Here is a 14,731-nt window from a genome sequence, read left to right as displayed (position 1 = left end):
TACTTGATTTCACAACTGAAGTTTCAAGTTTCTTTCCCCTAACTATTATTTAGTTACTTTTGGGGCTACTATACAGTATACTGTAGCATGGCTGTCTTAACTTTTAGCCAAAGTGACGTGCAGCAGAGGATGGCTTTGGCATGGATTACAGGGCTGTCTCTCAACCCCAAAATGGATTCCAGTCAAGGAAGCATTTTGAGGACTACTCGATCTCAGGATGAGACAGAATTTCCCACAGTACCTTTTGATCCATTACATGGCCCAGGCCAGGTTGGGGATTCCCTGCCAACCACAGGGTTGACCTTTCCACCTGCATGGCAGCTTTGGAATGGCTGTATCATACGCAAGGTGGTGGTTGTTGTTGTTTAATCTGGGTTTTTAAAAAAAGGAAGTTCAAAGAAAAGCACACTGTCACTTACTGAATACAAATACATGTGGTAGGGTTGGCACTGTTGTAACTAGCAGGGCTTGTTGTATTTGTTTGAATGAGCATAGCATAATCGCTGCCTCATACTTTTTTGATTATTTATGACAGTGATACATAGCAACATTCTGAGGTGTCTTGGACAAAATGGACAATTTTCGGGAAGTTTCAGATTGATATTTGTATTTACTATTATGCACAGTAGATTGGTTGTTTCCCATTGATCAACCTCTCTGCCTGTCTCAGTTAGCATGTATCACAGCCTTTAGAAAGATGGAACACCTCAGAACGTTGCCTATGTATCACCAATCTTATAGTGTTTCTCTTGTGTTTATTTCTGTCTAAAATCATTTGTTAAATGTCATTCCTCCCCCCCTCCATATTCGTCCACCAAATGCCACATTCCTCCATTAACCATGCACAGGCTGAATACACACACACACACACACACACACACACACACACACACACACACACACACACACACACACACACACACACACACACACACACACACACACGAATACTAGAAAACAACCACTAAACCACTGTCTAAATGTAGTGGTTCTTAAAATGGGATCCAGGGACCCCTGGGGTCTGTAACTGTGAGGAGTACACTCCTAAGATGTTATATATACTAGAATGTAATCGGCCCATTTCCACTCACGCAGTGTCCACTCCCATCATGCCTAACACTCAACGCCTCCCTCCCCTCACTCCTGTGTGTGTGTGTGTTTTGCTTTTCATGTCCCTCTGGGTCGGGTGTGGTTCAGATCCCCCACTCCAGACTTCCATAAGATGAATGAGGATGGAGAACTGTGGCTGGTTTATGAAGGGTTAAAGGAAACCAACAGGTTTTAATCTTATGAGATTTTGTGTGCATGACATTCGCTGCCTTCTCACAAACAGGATAAGGACGTATTTTGTACTCATGCTTCCCTTTTGAATTTCATTTGAATTTCTCACTCTTTCAATCTCCCTCTCGTTACGGTGGCCCTCTCTTGCAGTCTAAAGCGCAATTCATAATAATAATACAAAAATTAGGCATAACTCTCTTGTAGAGCTTTTCCACTTCATGGTACCGGCTTGAAGGGCTTTTCAGACGGGGAGCGACACCACGACTGTTCTCTCTTGAATCAGTGGGGTCACTCTGCGCTTATTATGTGAACAGTGAACACACAGACAGAAAAGCACTCCGCGGGTAAACAGCAGGCAATCTACACCTATTTCAGATCAGTCAAATCGTTGTCCTGTGCTTCATGTAGATTTTTTTTTACAACAATCCAGCTCTTGTTGTGGGCATGTGAGTGAAACGTTTGTTGCTCCGCCTGTCAGATTGCCCGCGCCCCTCTACCTGCCTGCTTGCCGCTCGCTGAAAATGAATTACTACAGTAGGTGCGTCAGTCGCTTTCCATGTGAAAAGCCCTCGACTCGGCTTTACTCTTTTGGTACCAGGCCCACTGCAGACAGTACTCCTTCAAAGTAGCTGTCCAACAAAACCAGCTTCTAATAACATTTTAGGAGATAAATGAGGCCATGCAGTAGCTCAATATTGATTTGTTTCAAATTGGAGACGGCAACCTGCAGTGTTTCATGTCAGCTTTTCGTATCGCCTCAGTTCACTTGGAACATGGATGGATGTGATACAAAAAATAAATAAAATAAAATATATATATCAGGTACTACATTTACAAATGGAAAACAAAAAAATAGTCCATTTGGTACCATGCAGTGGAAAAGAGCCATTGCAGTCTCTCTCTTACTGTCTCACTCTCTTGCAGTCGGTCTCTTCTTAAACTGGTTGGAGAACATGGACATATGCAGCGTTTTAGAGCTGACAGATATCTCTCTTCATCCTGAACTGTAACTGCTACCAACTCTCCTCTGAGTCAAAGAATCGTATCGGACATTGTGAGCAGTGCTTCACAGCGATCCATTGTCCAAATCACAAAGCGCCTGATAACACAATATCCTACTCAGATGTGTATCAGACAGACCCCTGAGCCTCATGCTCTGAAGGTGTGCAGAATTCCTTCACGATAAAATCATGTTCACTTTGAGAAAAAACTGTCTAACCTCCACTAACCAAAATATAAGTTGAGTACTCCACTCAGCTGTGCCCACATGTATGGCAATACAATCTGTCTCACAATGTCGGGTATTATAATCACAAAATGTTTGTTTTGACTGGTTCCAGTGATGTGGTACAGAGGAGAGTGGAGCGTATTCTGGTCTTAACCACCGAAACCCCTATATACCTTGTTGACCGAGGTCACCCAGGTGTCTTTACCTTTTTTTTCTCCACCCTATCCTCTGTTGGCGGTCACGTTGTGATCTGTTATTTTTGCTAAATGTTATTACGACATGCCCAGAACAGGGACGCTATAGGGTTGATGACGTGGTTAGTAATGCTTATTGTCTCACTAGCATGTAAACAGCATGCTGCTGCTGTTTGTCACCCCGCTGGGTGAAAAAACTAACATTCTCTCCTGTGACCCGGAAGCACTGTGGACGACTTCTTGCACTCAACTCTCACTCTATGATGCCAATTTGATTGTTTTCTCTCTCTTTCTCTCCATGATTCTGTCCCGTCATTCTGTATCGTTCATTTCTTTCTTTCCCCGCCCTATTCTTCCTTCTCTGTTTGCCCTCTTCGGTTCTTTCCTTCTTCCCCTGCGCCCCTCCACCCCTCCACCCCCTCCACCCCCAGGCTGCTGGAGACGCAGCTGCAGGCGCAGCGGCGCAGCTACGACGGCGAGGTGGAGGCGCTGCGCGGCGAGCTGCAGAATGTGAAGGAGGAGAACAACCGGCAGCAGCAGCTGCTGGCGCAGAACCTGCAGCTGCCGCCGGAGGCCCGCATCGAGGCCAGCCTGCAGCACGAGATCACACGCCTCACCAACGAGAACCTGGTACGTCACCATGCGCGCTGCCATGCGCCCATGCTTCACCTCAAGGCAGGGTTCCCACAGTCATGAAATTGCTGGAAATATTTTGAAATTAGAAAAATATTTTTCCAGTACTGGAAAGGTTTGGGAATTGATCAAAGGTCCTGGAAAGTCATGGAAAATCTTTAGCTATGGATAGTTTTTGGCTATTGATTTTGGTAAAAAAATATCTAAAACATGTATAACATTACACAAAATATGTAACATAATAGTTTTTTGCTGAAAGGGCTGCGTGATTGCAGCCTAATGCATGCAAAAGCGTGTTCCTCAATGTGCAAACGTGTTAGGCCAAGAGAGAAGAGACACACCAGAGTTTACACCTACTGTAACACACACACACACACACACACACACACACACACACACACACACACACACACACACACACACACACACAAACAAACAAACAAACAAACAAACAAACAAACAAACAAACAAACAAACAAACAAACAAACAAACAAACAAACAAACAAACAAACAAACAAACAAACAAACAAACAAACAAACAAACAAACAAACAAACAAACACACACACACATGCAGTATTTATGTAGTCTAAAGTGAAGCAATAAGCCATTAGAAGGTCACGGTTTACAGTCGATTTTTAGTTTGTGCCAAGGTATATAAAAGAAAAGGTACTGTCATCTATCATCTTCCAGTTTGCCTTCAGTGCCTTCAAAACGTCATGTCGGTTCCTTCTTTATCATTTTTTTCACCCAATAGAGGTAGTAATTTCTCATAAAAAAACATCTCAGATAAGGGTAATAATAATGTATATGGGACGAACCTGGGTGTCTGTGCACATTGTGCAGTGCGATTTAAGGAGTCATGTCTTCTGTTCAAGCGTCCCACACTGTAGGTACATCATCATTTAGACCTATGATGACTATGATTTGTTTGACAAATCTCTGCCATAGATATGCTGCCCTGATTAATAAAAAGAAAAATATGAATAACAATATCGTAATAAAAAAATAACTTCTAGTTTGAGTACTGCCACTGTGTCGACTAGTGGTTATGGTGGTCGACTATTGGGTGAAACACCTAGGACACACACACACTCTCTCACACCTGTGTGGATGATGTCACCTGACAGGAAATACTGGCAGAAGACCCCACAGCGTCCCGGGAAGCTCGAGTCATCATTTTACGTCGGATGGTTGTATGTAGAGACCATGCTGTGCATTTATGTGGGCCTGTTTTTTTTCTGCATGTGTTCAAACTAACCGAGGAGTGTGAGTGTGTGTGTGTGTGTGTGTGTGTGTGTGTGTGTGTGTGTGTGTGTGTGTGTGTGTGTGTGTGTGTGTGTGTGTGTGTGTGTGTGTGTGTGTGTGTGTGTGTGTGTGTGTGTGTGTGTGTGTGTGTGTGTGTGTGTGTGTGTGTGGGGGGGGGGGGGGGGTCACCACTGACAGAAATAGAGTTTTTTTTTTTTTTAACATTTTTTTTCACGATTTTTAAAAAATAGCAGATCTACAAGCTCGCGGATATACAAGCTCACAGCGCGACACTCTATTTTTCAATAGTTAAATCGATCTTATTTTATTGTTGTCTGGGACAAGATCAACACAATCCTGAGTTATTTTTTGTGTTCAATCTGTGTTTTGAGATATTTTAGTATTTCAGCATGAATGATGATGCATTTTGCATCATATGATGCAAATTCATCATCATTATTCATGCTGAAATACGTACTAAAATATCTCAAAACACAAAAAATAACTCAGGATTGTGTTGATTTTGTCCCAAACAACAATAAAATAAGATCTGGTTGTTCCAGCGGTGAACTGGGCCTTTAAAGCACAAAATGTGAGTGAATCCTTGTACCCAGGGCCCAGAATTTGGTGCGACACCTGTGTGTGTGTGTGTGTGTGTGTGTGTGTGTGTGTGTGTGTGTGTGTGTGTGTGTGTGTGTGTGTGTGTGTGTGTGTGTGTGTGTGTGTGTGTGTGTGTGTGTGTGTGTGTGTGTGTGTGTGTGTGTGTGTGTGTGTGTGTGTGTGTGTGTGTGTGTGTGTGTGCAGCTCTTAACTCCTTACGTTGACTCTTTAGCGTGTTCTTCTAACCCACAGTGGAGCAGCTGAGCACACCCGCTCTCCCCTCCTAACACACATACCTGTTCCTCTGACAGAGCAGTCCATCAGTACAGCAATGCTTCTTTTGATTATAACACATCCCTTTTATTCTGCCAAATGACGCACCAAAGAGGAACACTCACCATTTCTGAAGGTGTTTTAATGCAAAGAGCCCATCCGAAGTTGGACACCTTGTATGTCCAAAACCGTTTTGCATTCGTCATTTTAAAAATGATTGAAACTAGTGAGAACAGACGATCTACAAGCACACAATGCCTCGCACCGCGAGGCGTTTTGTGCTTGTAGATCGGCTGTTTTCACTACTTCTGTGCGATGGCCTTGTATGATGAAGCAGGGCTTTACTTTGCGAAAAAACGTACAAATCGCATATCGTACAAACGATATGCTACAGCATTAGATAATATTCAGGTCAAAGACAGTATTATTATATGTTTCAGTGTTTATAGGTATTAACCTCTTGAACCCTATCAGTCCCTGTTCTGGGAGGAATATTCACCAGAAATGGCAGATCTACAAGCTCACATTGTGAGCTTGTAGATCTGCTGTTACCAGCAAAGAGATCTTGTGTAGAAAGAAACAAGCTGACCAAGTACAAAACCGGCTCGGTCCATTTTATTAAGTATAGAGCGTTTAAGACAAGTGGTTAATTGGAACAGCTATCAGAAAGATGGTTGTAGTGTTCCTCTCCGCAGCTAGGGGGCAACATCCCCAATGTCTCCAGTCTCTACTGCTGTTCTAAACCAGCTTCACTCTTTTTCTTCTCCCTCTTTATTTCATCTGTCTCTCACTTCACATCTCTCTTCCCTCTTTCATCTCTTTCTGTTTGTCCCTCCACCTGTCTTTTCTTCCATCTGTATCACTCTCTCTCTCTCTCTCTCTCTCTCTCTCTCTCTCTCTCTCTCTCGCACGCACGCACGCACGCACGCACGCACGCACGCACACACACACAAACATATTTTCTCCTGCCCTCTCGCTTGTGTCTTTGTTCCATCTCTCAATACTTCATTCATGTTCACTCTCTTCTCCTCCATCACTCCATCTCTCCCTCCGTGTGTCTCAGGATCTGATGGAGCAGCTGGAGAAGCAGGACAGGACCATCCGGAAGCTGAAGAAACAGCTGAAGGTTTACTCCAAGAAGATCGGAGAGATGGGAGGTAAGAAGGTCATCACTGATGTGCAACCATTAGGGTTGGGACCATAATCATTATTATTTAGTTATCGTGATAAAAATCACGCACAATAATCGTATTGTGGAGATTTAATTTAACGTGCACTGGGATCAATTCACCTTTTCTGAGCTGCGTCTCCGGTACCACTTAAACCCTCTATAATTGGTAAACCGGACCAGTTGAGAACGTACTTCATACAGTCTCTTTTTTTTTTGGTCAATCTCTACCAAATCTCTTTGCCGAAAATAGGCGATCTACAAGCTCAAATTTTAAGTTTTAAGCATAATTGTATTTATCGCGATATTATCGTAAACTGCTATTATTTTGGTCTCAATAATCATGACATGAAATGTTCATATCGTCCCATTCCTAGTAGTAACCATACCGGACCCGGATTTGATTCCCGTCTAGGGTGCTGACTTGAACTGAAGAAATGCCATGTAGATAACAAGATATTAGGGGAATGCACACCCATTTCAAGATTTTCAAAATGTCTAAAAAATGGCAAATGGACAAGCTCGCAGCGCGCACTTTGAGCTTGTACAAACGCGTATCAATTTGGGGGTCCTTGACATGAAAAGGCTTGAGAACCTTTGCTTTAAGTAACCTGTGCTGTCTCTGTGTGTCCCAGCAGGCCAGGGGGAGGGTCAGATCTCACCGGGGCAGATGGGGGTGGATGAATCGGTCCGAGCCGTCAACATCCCCCGCAGGGAGAAGGACTTCCAGGGCATGTTGGAGTATAAGAAGGAAGACGAACTGCGTCTGGTCAAGAACCTCATCCTAGGTCAGCAGATGGGTGACATTGTGTTTTTTGTTTTGGTCATCTTGTTAACAAACTAAATAAAATAAAAAATAGTCTCATCTCCATTTTAACTTGTGTTTTTTTTTCTTCTTAACCTTTTTAGACCGGGAACGCATTATTACGCATTATTACTTGAACCATTATTGTATGCTTTAAATAGCGAAAAATAGCAGATATACAAGCTCACAGCGTGGCACCGAGTGCTTGTAGGTCTGCTATTTTGGGAAAATGTGTGCAAATCTTTGAATATATTTATTTTTAAAGCGAACATTTGTAACTGAAATATTGGCTTCTGGGGGGTTTGATGTATTATCATCAAGTAGGCTGTTCATTTACGAAGCAACATTATCTAATGTTCCTGTGTCCTTCCTGTGTGTGTGTGTGGTCAGAGCTGAAGCCTCGCGGGGTAGCGGTAAATCTGATCCCAGGTCTGCCAGCCTACATCCTCTTCATGTGTCTGAGACATGCAGACTATGTCAACGACGACCAGAAGGTCCGCACCCTGCTCACCTCCACCATCAACAGCATTAAGAAGATCCTCAAGGTACATGTGTGTGTATATGTGTGTTTGTGTGAGCTCTTATCTTTGAAAATGTTTGAAATAATGAGTGTATTTGTGTATTTATAGTTCAATAGTTTTATTGAACTATAAATAAAGGCAGGAAAGCCCCCAAAACATATTAAAAATAATAATAACGATAATAAAAAATAAGTTAATATTTGTGAACCAATGCTGTAAATAAGGTAGTTTATTGAATGTAAGTCATTAGTAATACAATGTGTGAATAAAGTGTTTGAATGAATGAATGAATGAATGAGAACATTAGGCATGTACATGAGCAGTGCATGATAGGAGTTGAAGTATTTAGTGGTTTTGTTTTTCTCTTTCAGAAACGAGGAGACGACTTTGAGACGGTGTCCTTCTGGCTGTCCAACACCTGCAGGTTCCTGCACTGTCTGAAACAGTACAGTGGGGATGATGTGAGACTCACAACAATATAGTTCATAAACACAAACACATGCTGTACACACAATTGCAGTCTTTGTGTCAACACAGATTTATAGACTAATTGTGTGTGTGTGTGTGTGTGTGTGTGTGTGTGTGTGTGTGTGTGTGTGTGTGTGTGTGTGTGTGTGTGTGTGTGTGTGTGTGTGTGTGTGTGTGTGTGTGTGTGTGTGTGTGTGTGTGTGTGTGTGTGTGTGTGTGTGTGTGTCAGGCCTTCATGAAGCACAACTCGACGCGGCAGAATGAACACTGTCTGTCTAACTTTGACCTGGCAGAGTACAGACAGGTGATCAGTGACCTGGCCATCCAGATCTACCAGCAGCTCATCAAATGCATGGAGTGCATCCTCCAACCCATGATAGGTAGGGTGTGTGTGTTTGTATGTGTGTGTGTGTGTGCGTGTGCGTGCGTGCCTGCGTCGTAGCATAAATATCAGCATTGCCGTCAGCGATACCGCACCAGGACGCAGAGGTGACAAGGGCACTAAGCCTTTAATTCATTAATTGAATATTTATTATCAGTTTGCAGAAAGTACAGTTATACAATAATGCTAAAAGTATAACACAAAAAGCCCCGAGGGCTTGTTGCCATTGTGGTCCTGGGTATTAAATTCCTCGAGACATACAGTATAAAGACATACAATACTATACAAGAAATCATAAATACTAGGAGCTAAGTATATTTGCAGGGGAAAAAACAATGGGGGTAATTTATTTTAGCAAGCTAGAATACTTGTCTACTGTAGGTCCAGTTGCAAAATGCAGACAGGTGCTCTTTTAACACATCTGGTGCCAACCCCGAGTTTCCCGAGTTTGTATTGGTACCAACGCTGTGCCAACCCCGAGTTTCCCGAGGTTGGGCCGTTTTTGAAAAAAAAAAAAAAAAAAAAAAAATCAAATTTTTTTTTTTTCAAACATTTTTTTTGGACCTCCAGAAATGTATTAGGCATGATCGCGATCGCGAAATTGCATGTTTAACCCCCATACCAACCCATTCTTTCAAACATGGCAGCCATGTTTGTTTACATCCGAAGAAAACATAATGGCCCATAAATCATGAATGCCTGAACGGATTTCCAAGCGGATTTTTTTGTTTGAAAGCTGTGAACAGTGTGCACACACGTGGTGCATCAGCAAGGCATGGGCGTGCACTTTTTACACAATTGCGCAATTACATGGAAGTCTATGGTAACCATGGCAACGTGGGACATTGAAGAGAAAAAATCATTGCAACATAAGTGTTAAGATGGATTTTGAAGGAGGGTAGTCGGCGAGTCACACTTTTTGATAGTTGAGACATCTGTTGGTGGTTATGTTTAATGAGCTTGAGCATACCTCTTTCTGATTCTGCCCATATCATAATCCGACGTTCCTCTTGTCACTATTATTGTCTCCACCAGCCGAAGGCTGAGGGAGAGTATGTTTTCCCCTCCGTCCGTCCGTCCGTCCGTGCGTCCGTGCGTCCGTCCGTCCGTCCGTCCGTCCGTTTGTCCGTTACCAGCTAATCTCCGGCGCCGTTGGCCCGGTCGCTGCCAAACTGTGCACACACACTCCCTCGACACCAATTCAGAACCTCTGCCCCAAATATTTCACATGGGCCTGTTCTAGCGCCACCAGGAGGCCGACTTTTGCAAAACTAACTTTTGCCAGTACTCCTACAGATTTTGTCCAAAAATCACGTAAATCAGTAGACAGTATCTCTACAGTCATGTGATCGACATGGATGTGTCAGATTTTCCATATTCCATCCTGATTGGCTAAAACTGGCTTTCAAAGTTTGCAGGATTGGTCAGTTTTGAATAAAATGCCTGAAATCCTGAACGCAGTGTGCGATTTTGGTGAAATTGTGCATGCACATTCCCAATAGGCAGAGGAATATATGCCACTTAAGAAAAATCAAATCAGCCTCATGGTGGCGCTATAACAGGCCGATTCATGTTTTCACCTATAACTCCACCGATTAGTGTCAAACTTTGTATGCGCACTCCTTAGAGGCCAAGGTAAAACCTTTTCCCTGCATTTTTTACATCAGCCTTTTATAGCGCCATCAGGAGGCCGACTTATGTAAAACACATTACATGCCTGACCTGGTGGAGACCTGTGCTCGTTTAAATACAGTTTTACCCTTTTTTCTATTAGATCAGTGATTCCCAAACGTTTTAGCTTGTGACCCAAAAGAGAGATTAGACATTTGCCCGGGACCCAAACTAGTGAAAACAAGCTTATAGATCAGCTATGTTCACTACTACTTAAACATGTGTGCTCTAATTTATGGAATTTCTTAGATTCTTCTTTGATTTCTTCTTGAAATTACTGAAAAAATCATTGACTTTTGTTTTTAAAAACATGAACATTTTAGCTTTTTTGGGAATGTTTTAGAAAATATTTTGAATAATGTAGGAAACCAAAAATAAAGGGACCCATAAAAATGTGTCTGCGACCCACAAAAGGGTCCCGTCCCACAGTTTGGGAACCAGTGTATTAGATCACCACAACCTGTATGTATGTAGTGTGTATACAACCCCTAATTGATTCATTAATTTTATGTCCAAAAGGCAAAAATAGCAGATCGACAAGCTTCCAGATCTGCTATTTTTGATACTTTTGTGTGAAGTAGGGCATTCATTTATGAAAAAATACAAAAAGTTGCAATTACAGAGATAAACGGTTTCTCTTCCGACAGCAACCATATTCTATGTCAACCACCACATAATGTATTTGATTACCCCCCATAAGTGTCCGGCATGCTGGAGCACGAGACCATCCAGGGCGTGTCAGGGGTCAAGCCGACCGGCCTGCGCAAGCGGACGTCGAGCATCGCCGACGACGGCTCGTACACGCTGGACACCATCCTGAGGCAGCTGAGCTCCTTCCACTCCACCATGTGTCAGCACGGCACCGACCCAGAGCTCATCAAGCAGGTGGTGAAGCAGCAGTTCTACATCATCGGGGCCTGCACCCTCAACAACCTGCTGCTACGCAAGGACATGTGCTCCTGGAGCAAAGGCATGCAGATCAGGTACGGGCTGTGTGGGAGCAGTGGCTCTCAAACTTTTAAAATGTATTAATTGTGTTTCTATTTTGGTGATCTTGTTCACAAACAATGTCACAATTCAAATTATATAAATATATACAATGTCACAATTCAAATTATATAAATATATACATGCAAACACACACACACACACACACACACACACACACACACACACACACACACACACACACACACATACATCTATGCACACACATATTATGCATCTAATGTACATGTGCATATACATGATGTATATGCACACACATACATACACTCGCGTATATTCCAACATCAAAACAAAAACAGACATTATGGCAGCTTAATATGGGTATTTGATTGAATACTTTATTATTCAGAAAGGTAAAGGGCACATAGTACAGTAAGACATTAAAGCTAAAAGGACGACACACAAAGGTCCTGGGGACTTGTTTCCATTTCACTTCATCAACATAGCATACACAATAATACAAACACTACAGTATGTACAAAGAAGAAAAAGGAAAAAACGTCATGAAAAGTAAATGACACCTCCTTTCGATGGGAATTTACATTTACTGTATCTCCCCTTGTGGTCTCCTGATAGTTTCCCCCCCCCCCTTTTTTAAGGCCAATTTTGAAAGAAACCAGTGATACACATCCTTTAAAGCCCACCATAGCTCAGAGAGTTATGGACCCATAAGGGTCAATTCTCTTGAAATAAACACGCAAGTATATGAATACAAATGTGTGTGTGTGTGTACTGTGTGCAGGTACAACGTGAGCCAGCTGGAGGAGTGGCTGAGAGACAAGAGTCTGATGGTGTGCGGAGCCAAGGAGACTCTGGAGCCGCTCATCCAGGCTGCTCAGCTGCTGCAGGTGAAGAAGAAGACGGATGACGACGCAGAGGCCATCTGCACCATGTGCCATGCCCTCACCACCGCTCAGGTAGGAGTCTTCACTAGGAAACAGAGTGGGAGAGTTAATTAGCGCTAAGACAGGTTGCACGTATAATGTGACGAAACAACACAACACACAAGTGTGGCAATCTTCTGAAAGAGTGTGCGTTGTGGTGCGTGTCTCGGGTCTATGTTCCGCTAGCAGCAATAAGCCAGCAGCAATAAGACTTCCGGTGGCCGATCTCTTCAGAATAAGAGTACTCCTGAAGCCTTTGAAAAACCATGCATTTGCACATTACAACTATAAATTAAGCATTTAAACGAAGCTATACAACACAAATTATGTTTCTGTGCAAAGACTAGATGTCTTAACTCTTTCTGTGCGAAAACCGAATAATCTCGGTTCTTTTTTCCATTCCAATACAAATTTTTTAATCTATTTCGCTTACCCTGAGCTGCTAGTAGCGACGTGGGTGGTCCTGGCTCCTCCACCGCCTCCCAACGAGCCATTCTACTTGTCCCGATGATTTATTCCATTGAAAATGGTTTAGAAAAAAGTTTAGAGCCCCCCAAAAAAACGCTGTTTCAGCAAGACGTATTAAGGATTACAAGAACCGACATTATTCGGTTCCTTTAGTAAAATGAATTAAATAATCAGAGGCATCAACGATAGCCCCGGTCTAATTTAGCATCCTAGCACAAGGCCGCGATTCTGTTATCACGGCCCGTAATGGGAAGAAAAGGCCGCGCCACGCCGCCCACTCCAATAGAAAAACACATCTTTACAGCGGATTTTCTCCGGATTGTGTTCCGAGGCCAGCAGACAAGTTATTTTGGCGGCTGAATAACTTTAGATCGCTCTTCTAAAAAATTATATAGTCGATTGCTAACTGATAGCTAACTTCCTCCGGCTCGCTAGCATAGCACTCATTCGAGTGAAAAGCCAAGCCAGTTCAGGCTGGCGACCCGGATGTGATAGTGAATGCCTACGGGAGAATGGCTGGCACTCTAGCGGCACCTAGCGGCGCCCGGCAGCTATTGAGTTAAATTGACTAAGGCTTAAAGGAACGAAGAGTTTATTTTGTATTTTTATTGTACATTCATTAACGTTATTTTCTTTCTGTGCTATCTTCCAGATTGTGAGGGTCCTGAACCTCTACACTCCGGTCAATGAGTTTGAAGAGAGAGTGGCGGTATCATTCATACGGACCATACAGGTACTGTCTTCACAATTATTATGAAATGCTCTGAGAACTGTACAAGGTCAGGTGGCAAAAAGGGCATCAATCTTCGGCCAAGTTATTTGGTGTAGAGGCAAAAAAGGAGCAGACCAAATATAGAGCCCTGAGGGACCCAATGAAGTATAACGTTTAAGTGCTGCACTACTGTATATAACTTTTCTCTTCTACACTGGATTTGAACCCGGATTCCTGCGCAAGTGCTGATGCTTTCTACCAAAGCTAATGGAGCCTCTCTGCTTGCTCAGAGCAGGGTGACAAATTACAGTATAACCACCCCAATTGTATACTTTTTATTGTATTAACATGATCTACCATACAGATTGGTCAAAGTTACATATTGCCGCTTTAATATGTACACGTTTGTATATTTTGCTACTGTGTAATTGACATCTGATACTCACTTAACTGTTCAGTCTATTTCTGTACTACTAGTGTATCGTCATTGTCGGGTGAAAACCTTGTAAGTCCAAAACCGTTCGTTTTGCATTTGTCACTTTAAAAATGATTTAAACTAGTGAAAACAGCCGATCTACAAGCACACAACGCCTCGCACCGCGAGGCGTTGTGTGCTTGTAGATTTGCTGTTTTCACTACTTTTGTGCAACAGCCAGAGGCGGTCAGGAAGGATGAAATAGATCTTGCAGATGCAACACAGTGAATCTGGATCCTGGGCAAATGTAAAACGAATCAAAACTAAACCAACTTCCTTCCATCTGTCTCTCTCTCTCTCTCTTCTCCCTTACTTTCGTGTCAAGACTCGCTTGCGGGATCGTTGCGAGACGCCGCAGCTGCTGTTGGATCCCAAGATGATCTACCCGGTCACCTTCCCCTTCAACCCCTCCTCATTAGCACTGGAGACCATCCAGATCCCCTCCTCCCTCAACCTGAGCTTCCTCACCCGCGTCTAGGACCAGGAGACACACACGCACACAAACGCACACAAACACAAACATGATCACTACATTAGCTTTTAGAAACACCTACACCTCTTAAGAGCAGTGGTTCTCAGCCTTTTCCGAGCTGGAACCCCCCCCCCCAAACACACACACACACACACCCTGACATAAGCACTGGAGTTCAATTTAGTTTGGTTCAACAGATCGAGTATTGTGAAAATAGCAGAGTGTTGCCAGGCGTTGTGA

At 43.1% G+C, this 14,731-nt stretch overlaps 1 protein-coding gene across 2 annotated transcripts in view; it reads left to right on the top strand.

The window, feature by feature from the left end:
* The window catches only part of myo5aa (myosin VAa), a gene marked incomplete at both ends in the record, with an annotated part of 113,979 nt that extends 99,482 nt beyond the window's left edge, over nt 1-14,497 (top strand). The window contains 12 exons of one of the 2 annotated variants that reach the window (XM_080729424.1): nt 1,198-1,278; nt 3,135-3,333; nt 4,467-4,532; nt 6,521-6,614; nt 7,261-7,413; nt 7,821-7,975; nt 8,323-8,412; nt 8,649-8,799; nt 11,173-11,455; nt 12,223-12,397; nt 13,485-13,565; nt 14,345-14,497. In XM_080729424.1, coding sequence (XP_080585550.1) covers nt 1,198-1,278; nt 3,135-3,333; nt 4,467-4,532; nt 6,521-6,614; nt 7,261-7,413; nt 7,821-7,975; nt 8,323-8,412; nt 8,649-8,799; nt 11,173-11,455; nt 12,223-12,397; nt 13,485-13,565; nt 14,345-14,497 — 1,681 coding nt within the window. The remainder of the gene's footprint in view (nt 1-1,197; nt 1,279-3,134; nt 3,334-4,466; nt 4,533-6,520; nt 6,615-7,260; nt 7,414-7,820; nt 7,976-8,322; nt 8,413-8,648; nt 8,800-11,172; nt 11,456-12,222; nt 12,398-13,484; nt 13,566-14,344) is intronic. The other variant, XM_080729425.1, reaches the window with a different exon arrangement.
* Nucleotides 14,498-14,731: the final 234 nt, after the last annotated feature.

Source organism: Nannobrachium achirus (assembly GCF_963921795.1).
Source record: "Nannobrachium achirus genome assembly, chromosome: 7".
NCBI lineage: Eukaryota > Metazoa > Chordata > Actinopteri > Myctophiformes > Myctophidae > Nannobrachium > Nannobrachium achirus.
The sequence above is the reverse complement of the archived record's forward strand: the minus strand, read 5'-3'. Positions and strand labels throughout refer to the sequence as shown.